Below are 10000 nucleotides of genomic sequence, written 5' to 3' on the forward strand. Positions count from 1 at the left end.
CAACATTCACTAACAACATAATTAACATGATGACACATACTGTACAACACAGACTGAAGTCAACAATAACCATACTGCATAACCCATATGGCTGAAGACACAGTCTCTGTCAGCTATCGTAAAAGTACCAATTCCCGCCCCTTTCGTTCGAATATTGGAAAACAAAGATGTTTTTTAATACTTCAGAATAATATTTGATTGATGAACCTTACATTTTGCCGTAGCCGTAAGTGTGTAGATTTGAACAAAGTCTGGTTTGGTTCTTACGGGGAGCTTTTACTGGCTAAAATATTGGTATTTTGTTTACCGTGCTCGGAGTTTGGTGCTGGGCTGGTGGGTGGATTTTGTACACACAGACTTAAAACACCGTTTACAGCTCTTTGAGTCACTGTACAATGTAATTTTTGGTACAGAGATAATCCGCTGTCTTGATTTGTATATAAATGAATATTAAGTGACACATACACGTAAAAGGGCGAAAATAGGTAACTTTCCGATACCACCTCCATAGACCCACAGTAGAAAGACAGATAAGATAGACAGACAGATAGACAGATAAGACAGGACACACACTCAAACATGTTAGCAATGCCAATGAGGAGCGCATGACAGTGCAGGTCCCCAGCCACAGGAAGTGACATCACTGAGCTCCAGTCTAGAGTCCAAAGCTGGCACACACTTGCACATCCATGCAAATACACTCATACACATACACATACATGTAAGACTAAGTTGGCTATGGTGGCTGTTGTGCCAAGTTTTGATGTGTGTTCAATTTCCTATGCCTCCATACAGAAACCCGGATAAAGGCATTGAGTTCCTGATCTCCCGCGGATTCATCCCAGACACACCCATTGGCGTGGCCCACTTCCTGTTGCAGAGGAAGGGGCTCAGTCGACAGATGATCGGAGAGTTCCTGGGAAACGCCAAGAAGCAGTTCAACAGAGACGTGCTTGAGTAAGTCCTATTGTGCGTATGTGTACGTGGGCCTGTGTGTGTGTGTGTGTGTGTGTGTGTGTGTGTGTGTGTGTGTGTGTGTGTGTGTGTGTGTGTGTGTGTGTGTGTATGTGTGTTTATATGTATGTGTATGCACAGAACATACACCTGTTTCTGTGAGTATCCGTGTCTATGGGCAAAGGTGCTTGTGTGTGTGTGTGTGTGTGTGTGTGTGTGTGTGTGTGTGTGTGTGTGTGTGTGTGTGTGTGTGTGTGTGTTTTAAGCATACAGATGTGACATACAGATGCACAAACAATAGAGAGATTGAATGAGAAGAGAAGAATGAGAAATGAGAAAAGAAAGAGAATGAGAAGATGACCCTGAGGAAGAGGAGAATGTGAAGTCACTCTAGCGATAGTGTGTTTCAGCAAGAGAGTATGAGGCCGGTCGGCTGGCCGGCTGACTGGACAATGACAAGAGAGAGCAAGCGCGAGCCCAATGCGAGCACAAAACGAGGGCCGACAGATGTGGTGTGTACTGTATGTATGACGTCAGTATCGGCCACTCTGGCTCCGCGGACTTTTCTGGAAGAGAGGAGTGAGCCAGCGCCTCGCCTCACGAGCTGTCGCGTCACGTCACGTTCGCACACGACAGGAAGTAGGTCACAGGAGAAAGCACCAAAGAGGATTTGCTCATCATGCACACACAGCCACTGGAGCCGCCGCCGCCCCCACCACCACCAACGCTTTCCAGGCAAACCCTCGACCACATCGCAACAACCCGTCAGAGGGACACGACCACACACATATGGCTCTGCGAGCGCATTGGAATCCGTATGTTAATCTATAGGCAGATTCTAGAGCCGCTCTCAAGGAACAGAGAGGCTTCTCAAATAGCGCTAAGGCGCTGAGAGGACACTGGCTCCTTTGTGGCAGTGCTGCCGGATGGGGGAAAAAAGGATGAGCGTCCACAGTTTCCAATGGCTAATGGAGAGCCCATGTGTCTGCGGGGCGACTGGGATGTGCTGAACCAGCATGGCTTCTCCCTGTGCACAGCACAGTTGGTGCCTGTGGTGTATTTTTTATTGTCCGCCCATCTTCTGTGTGGGCAGCAGCAGCAGTGGTGGTGGCAGCACATTTTGAAGGGGAAGTGGATTCGATGGCCTGGTTATACAGCTTAATCAGCTTGTTACAGTGGGGCTTAGTGAGCAGGAGTAGGAGAGCCTCAGCAGCTGTCAGTGCTTGTCTGCTCCTATTGAGAAAGTGTGTGTGTGTGTGTGTGTGTGTGTGTGTGTGTGTGTGTGTGTGTGTGTGTGTGTGTGTCTGTGTGTGTGTGTGTGTGTGTGTGTGTGTGTGTCTGTGTGTGTGTGTGTGTGTGTGTGTGTGTGTGTCTGTGTGTGTGTGTGTGTCTGTGTGTGTGTGTGTGTGTGTGTGTGTGTGTGTGTGTGTGTGTGTGTGTGTCTGTGTGTGTGTGTGTGTGTCTGTGTGTGTGTGTGTCTGTGTGTGTGTGTGTCTGTGTGTGTGTGTGTGTGTGTGTGTGCTGCCATAGACCTCCAGCCGGAATCTCCCCTAACATCGCAGCCACAGAGTGTAGGTCTACGCTAAGCCACCGAGCGCTTGACACACTGATGAATCTCACTTCATATGTTACACTTATCTCTATGAGGAACTTCAGTATGGTTTTATTGAAAGTACACGTAACAGTAAGGATTTTTCCTCTAAAACCTGTGTGCTACTGCCACTACCTAAAAGGGAAGCAAGAATCTTGCAAACACCAACAATAAACAGCATGCTAAGAATGCTAACTGGTGTCTTTTAGCAATATAGTTGGCGATATGTTGTGAAAGCTTCTTTTTCTTAACATCCTGGCCCACAGCACTACGTCATACTCTACATCGTACATAACCTGTACATGACCTAAAAGGGAAATGATTGGCATCTTTTCAGGTTGTTCCAATGCCCACATACCATACAAATGAATTTAAAGATGAAACCAAAATTAGTTGCCATATAAAACATCAGAAGGTTAACCTATATAATGTCTTTGCTTTAAGTTTGCTTTAAGTTTCTTTCACTATCTATCTATCTATCTTTCTATCTATCTATCTATCTATCTATCTATCTATCTATCTATCTATCTATCTATCTCCCCCCCCCGTCTATCTACTCCTTTCATCTCTCTCTCACTGCTCAGACGTTGGCATTGTTATGTACGCGTCATGACTCCATGGTTTGAGGACCGATTCAATAAATAGATGTTAAACCTCTCTCTCCCCTCCTCTCTCTCCGCCCCCCCCCTCTCTCCGCCCCCCCCTCCTCTCTTTCTCTCTCCCCTCCTCTCTTTCTCTCCCCCCCCTCCTCTCTTTCTCTCTCCCTCCCTGGGAAGCTGTGTGGTGGATGAGATGGACTTCTCAGGGCTGGAGCTGGACGAGGCGTTGAGGAAGTTCCAGGCGCATATTCGCGTCCAGGGAGAGGCCCAGAAGGTGGAGAGACTCATCGAGGCATTCAGGTGAGACACACACACTCACATGCTCAAATACATATCATGAAACACACTACCTCACACTCAAACACACACACACACACACACACACACACACACACACACACACACACACACACACACACACACACACACACACCCCTCACATGCTCAAAAACATTTTAACAAATAAACACACACACATACAGAAACACACACTCAACCCCTCATTCTCACAAACACATACCGACACAAAAACACATACCAATAAAAATGTGTCCTTCAGCAAGTGTGTGTGTGTGTTTGTGTGTGTGTGTGTGTGTGTGTGTGTATGAGAGAGAGAGGATGTGAACTCAGTGAGCGTTGATTGTCATTGCATGAATTTCAACATGTCCTCTCAGTGCATTATGAATGCAGGTCTGGAGCTGCTCAGGAAGTCTTGTTTACGCTCTTCAGGATGCTGTGCCTCTCTGCCACACACACACAGACACACACACGCACACACACACACACACACACACACACACACACACACACACACACACACACACACACACTGAAAAATAACATGATTATGTGACAGTCATGAATATGTAATGCTCACTTTGGTTTAAAAATAACTCCGGCACACAATCAAAGGTCTTCATCCTCAGCTCCTTCTCTCTCCTTCCCTCTTCTCTCATCTCTCTCCTCGTCTCATCTCATCTCATCTCCTCATGGCCTCTCCATCACTCCCTCTGTCTTCTCCCACCTCCTCTCCTCTCTCCTCTCTCCTCTCCTCTCCTCCAATCTCTTCCTTTCCTCTCCTGTCCTCTCTCATCCTCCCCTCTCCTCCCATCTCCTCCTCTCCTCCTCTCTCCTCCTCTCTTCTCTTCTCCTCTCCTCTCCTCCCATCTCCTCTCTCCTCCTCTCTTCTCCTCTCCCCTCCTCCTCTCCTCTCCTCCATCCATCGCCTCTCTCCTCCACAGCCTCCTCTCTCGTCTGCTCTCTGTCTCATGATTTGATCTCCACCTCCTCACTTCCTTCCTCCATGAAATTGTCACTTTGTTGTTGCTCTGATAAAGCATCTCTCTCCTCCGACTCATTCCCACTCCCCTTTGTCTTCTCTCTCTCTCTCCCTCTCTCTCTCTCTCTCTGTCTCTTTCTCTCTCATGCACACCATATATCTCCCTCCCCTTCACTTTAACTGTCCTTCACTCTTCACCCTTTCATCATCTCTCCCTCCCTCTCTCTCTCCCTCTCTCTTTCCCTCTCCTTCTCATTTCTCTTCCTCCTCCCTCGTTGCCTCCCCCTGATTTCTGCTCTCTCTCTCTCTCTCTCTCTCTCTCTGTGTATCCATTCCTCTCAATGTTCGCTTGAGTGTGTGTGGGTGGAAGGCAGTGTTTGAGAGGAAACAGAGAATAAATGGTATCCCACGGCAACAAAATGCCACAGTCTCATGGCGGAATCCATAAAACCAAGCCCTCAGGCACGAGAACCTCTCTTCTCCCTGCTTTCCTTCGCTCTCTTTCTCCCTCTCTCCCTCTTTCCTTCTCTACCCCCCCTCCCCTCCCCTAGTCCTCTCTCTGTGACCTGAGAGTCCATTCATCTGAATAGAGTAATCTCGTGCTTATATAGTGTGAAGCTAAGCCATGCATAAGTGTTTCTCCTGTAGTTTCTGTTGCAATCTCATGCTCTCTTTCTCCCCCCTCCCTCCCTCACCCCCCCCACTCTCCCTCTCCCCTTACTCTCACTCTCCCCCTTTCTCTCTCACACTCTCTCTTTTCCATTTATCTTTTTTCTCCTTCTCTGCCTTTTCCTCTGTCACCTGCTGTGTTTCTCCTCCTGTCTTATCCCTCTCTATCTCCTCCTCCTCCTGTCTTCTCCCTCTCTATCTCCTCCTCCTCCGGTCTTTCTCTCTCCAATCTCAATCACCCCCTTACAGAATTCTTCCTTCTCTTCTTCTTTCTTTCTCTCTCTTCTTTTCTTTTCCTCTCCTTCCTGTCTTTCTGTTTTTTCTACAGTAGGTATGTGAGTATGTGTATGTTGTGTGAGGTTTTTTTTTTTACTTATTGTCCAATTCCTTTTGACTGATAAAAAGTCTCTCTCTCTCTCTCTCTCTCTCTGATCTCTCCATTCAGCCAGCGGTACTGTATGTGCAACCCTGACGTAGTGCAGCAGTTCCATAATCCCGACACCATCTTCATCCTGGCCTTTGCTGTGGTCCTCCTCAACACGGACATGTACAGCCCCAACATTAAGCCTGAGCGCAAGATGCTGCTGGAGGACTTCATACGCAACCTCAGGGGTATGACACACCAGCGCACACACCTCACTGGCCAATTACACATCACCTTTTACACCTCACTGGCCAATCACGTGTCACCATTTACACCTCAAAGACCAATCACATGTGACCTTTAACACTCACTGGCCAATCACATGCCACCTTTTACGCCTCGGAAGCCAATCGTGTGCCATCCCATGCACATAGCCAAACACATCTAGTGTCTTACACTTCAGTAGCCAATCACATCATCTTTCATCTCTGTAGCCAATAGCATGTAATCATTCATGCCTCAATTGCCAATCGCATGTCATCATTTACACCTCAACAACCAATCACCAGACTCCTGGTGACACTGAGCATGACACCAGAACATCACTGGTTGTGTTTTCTAGTCAATGCAGCTGTATATCTGATGTACAGGACATCACACCAAGAGCTTGATCTGTCCGTGGTAATAGACTAGCTCAGTGGGGACACTGTGGACTTGGAGAATGAGCTGCACCACTGGGCCGCTGAATGTAATTAGAGGTGAGAATACGGAACAAGTCAGAGCAGAACCAGACCTAAGTGAAAATCAGAAGAGAGGAGAGGAGAGAGGAGAGGAGAGGCAGAGGACCAGGAAAGAGAGAGAAAAGAGTGATGTGTACATGGAAAGACAGAGAGAGAGAGAAGAGTGTTACCGTATGTAGGGAGAGAGAGAGAGAGACAGAGAGAGAGAGAAGAGTGTTACCGTATGTAGGGAGAGAGAGAGAGAGAGAGAGAGAGAGAAGAGTGTTACCGTATGTAGGGAGAGAGAGAGAGAGAGAGAGAGAGAGAGAAGAGTGTTACCGTATGTAGGGAGAGAGAGAGAGAGAGAGAGAGAGAGAGAAGAGTGTTACCGTATGTAGGGAGAGAGAGAGAGAGAGAGAGAGAGAGAGAAGAGTGTTACCGTATGTAGGGAGAGAGAGAGAGAGACAGAGAGAAGAGTGTTACCGTATGTAGGGAGAGAGAGAGAGAGACAGAGAGAAGAGTGTTACCGTATGTAGGGAGAGAGAGAGAGAGACAGAGAGAGAGAGAAGAGTGTTACCGTATGTAGGGAGAGAGAGAGAGAGACAGAGAGAGAGAGAAGAGTGTTACCGTATGTAGGGAGAGAGAGAGAGAGAGAGAGAGAGAGAAGAGTGTTACCGTATGTAGGGAGAGAGAGAGAGAGACAGAGAGAAGAGTGTTACCGTATGTAGGGAGAGAGAGAGAGAGAGAGAGAGAGAAGAGTGTTACCGTATGTAGGGAGAGAGAGAGAGAGAGAGAGAGAAGAGTGTTACCGTATGTAGGGAGAGAGAGAGAGAGAGAGAGAGAAGAGTGTTACCGTATGTAGGGAGAGAGAGAGAGAGAGAGAGAGAGAAGAGTGTTACCGTATGTAGGGAGAGAGAGACAGAGAGAGAGAGAAGAGTGTTACCGTATGTAGGGAGAGAGAGAGAGAGAGAGAGAGAGAAGAGTGTTACCGTATGTAGGGAGAGAGAGAGAGAGAGAGAGAGAAGAGTGTTACCGTATGTAGGGAGAGAGAGAGAGAGAGAGAGAGAAGAGTGTTACCGTATGTAGGGAGAGAGAGAGAGAGAGAGAGAGAGAGAGAAGAGTGTTACCGTATGTAGGGAGAGAGAGAGAGAGAGAGAGAGAGAGAGAGAAGAAGAGTGTCATGCACAGGGAAAGTTGGATGCCTGTGACACAAGACCAGGCAGCAGCAGAATTATGACTGCAGCATATGAAAGAAGGAGAGAGTGGAGAGGAACTCACATTAAAAGAGCACTGAGTCCCTGTGGAAGGACAGCCGGGTGTGTGTGGGTGTGTGTCTGTGTGTATCTGAGCGTGTGTGTTTGTGTGTGTGTGCGTGTGTGTGTGTGTGTGTGTGTGTGTGTGTGTGTGTGTGTGTGAATGCTGTATCTCTTGCTGCTGTGTGTGTGTGACAGTGAGGAAATGTGTGTGTTGGAGATGGGAGGAGGTAGGGTATGGAGGATTCTGGGCTTTTGATCGTTATCCCACGTACTATGGAAGGAGGCAGTAAGAAGCTGAAAAATTCATTAAATCAAAAACTACTGGCACACACTCAAACACAACCACACACACACACACGTACACACACACACACACACACACACACACACACAGACGTAGACACACACACACACACGCACACACACACACACACACACACACACACACACACACACACAGACGCACACACACACACACACACACACACACACACACACACACACACACACACACACACACACACACACGCACATAGACGTAGACACGCACATAGACGTAGACACACACACACACACACACAAGGTGAAAAAGCAATCAGATGCCCCCTTGTGTTTGTACATGCAATTTGATATGATTGGATGTGGTCTCTTGCTGCAGTCATTAACATCTTACACACTCTCCATACATATTTTAAACCAAAGAGAAGAGATCCCCTCCCCTTCTGGAGAAGCCCATGGCATCATTTATTTAGGTTAACCCCTATTCATTACAAGCAAAGTACACTTTTAATAAAAACTTCAATTACCGGTACAGCAAAGACCACGGAAAGGTGAAGATTAATCACCACTAATACTGTAGAGGGCAGGCTTATGATGAAAAAGAGTGCATCGTAAAGCTTAAGATGTGATGCAGCATTTTTTTGAAATAAAAACGAAATAAATCTAAAATCTCTAGGCACTAGGGCACACTCACAAGCGCTTTCAGACATACGTGTAAGACCGGAGGTTCTGCCGATGTTAAACGGTGGGGCCGTATATCTGAACGACATAACCGGTCATATGGAAGTCCGAATTTACCCGGTGTTTATACTACTCCCCCCCTAGTATTTCCTCCGGACATTATGTAAATGTGCTGTGTCTGAGTAGAACATGCGGTTAAAATTCACACCTAGTGAGAGGGCGTGTTGGTGACGTTTCTTTCGTGCGTCCATGTGGTTAGATCTGACTTAAATGCCAGTGTTATGATGGAGTGGCATAGTGCTGTCCAGAAAATCTCCGACCTGGAAAGATGCAGACATCACAGAGCTACTGCCCATGAGGGCATACAACATTTTGATAGAACACCTGAAGGGAACGTTAGAGACACGTTAGCCTACAACTGCATGGCAAGGACAAACGAATTCAGAAGACTGAATCATCATAAGCAGAAGGCGCTGAAAAGGCAGTAGCCTACAGCGACGTCGTTGACGACAATAACAGGAGTATTTAATAAATTGTTAGCCAACACGGTTTTCTATTCATTGATAGCCTTCATGACCTGCTGAGCTCGCTGATATTTGCTGAGCATATATGCCTAGAGAAAATGAAAATGAAGAAAACCCAACTTTGTTCCAAGCTCCTTACGTAAATGCTACACATGGGGAGAGGATGCTTTTGGAAAAAATAAACCATGAAAAAACAACTTCACTGTTAATAATGTTAGTATTTTGTTTGTTGCTTAAAAACGTTGTATGATCTTGAAGTCTTGAGTTAGCCTACTGAATTGGCTGGTAGCCTACCATAAAGTTTGTGCATGCTCTCTCTCTCCAACGCAAACCAGATTTGGGGTTCTATAGCTAATTCTGGTACATAACGTTGAAAACATATAAATGTGTTTATTTGAAGCACACATACAAATACTGTAGGCTAGGTCAATTTCAAGTGCACACTTACGTGACTAGCCTACTTCAAGTAGCCTATATATTCTGCGTCATATCAAAGTTGTTTGTGGTCTGTCAGGAGTGGATGATAGAATGGATATGCCTGGATGATGCCTCACACTCCTACCCACGCATGCAAATGCACTGGTACACATTCAAACACAACCACACACACACACACACACACACACACACACACACACACACACACACACACATTTTTATGGCACCTCAGGTGTGGGTAATGGAGCAGATTTTTGTAGTGAGATGGTGGCAGATATCTCTGTCTTGCGCATGTGGACACACACACGCACACACACACACACATACACACACAGACACACACACACACACACACACACATACACACACACTTATATACTTTATTTGATTCCACTTAACAAGTCAAGCTTCATTAGGAATCAAATACTCTGAATACTCCAGTTGATTAAAGCAGTTCAACAAGTTTTTACAATAACTACCTATAACTGCTGATATGGAACAATACTTTTTCCAACTGTTTGGCCTTTGGCCTTTTAAATAGCCATCCAATGCAAAATCCAGACAGACCACCATCTTATGACCTTGGCTGCGAAACACTAACACGGTCAAAGGCTGGTATTTCAGAGTTTTTGTACAGTATGAGTACT

At 46.4% G+C, this 10000-nt stretch overlaps 1 protein-coding gene across 1 annotated transcript in view; it reads left to right on the top strand.

Moving 5' to 3' along the window:
- Positions 1-10000, top strand: part of iqsec3b (IQ motif and Sec7 domain ArfGEF 3b) — a 42171-nt gene that overhangs the window by 23446 nt on the left and 8725 nt on the right. The window contains exons 7-9 of the mRNA XM_076302361.1: positions 796-957; positions 3322-3444; positions 5538-5704. Of these exons, the coding sequence (XP_076158476.1) occupies positions 796-957; positions 3322-3444; positions 5538-5704 (452 nt within the window). The remainder of the gene's footprint in view (positions 1-795; positions 958-3321; positions 3445-5537; positions 5705-10000) is intronic.

Source organism: Alosa pseudoharengus, unplaced genomic scaffold, assembly GCF_046254945.1.
Source record: "Alosa pseudoharengus isolate Yale_2024_CS ecotype anadromous, Long Island Sound unplaced genomic scaffold, YU_APseudo_1.1 YU_APseudo_1.1_scf_10, whole genome shotgun sequence".
Classification (NCBI taxonomy): domain Eukaryota; kingdom Metazoa; phylum Chordata; class Actinopteri; order Clupeiformes; family Clupeidae; genus Alosa; species Alosa pseudoharengus.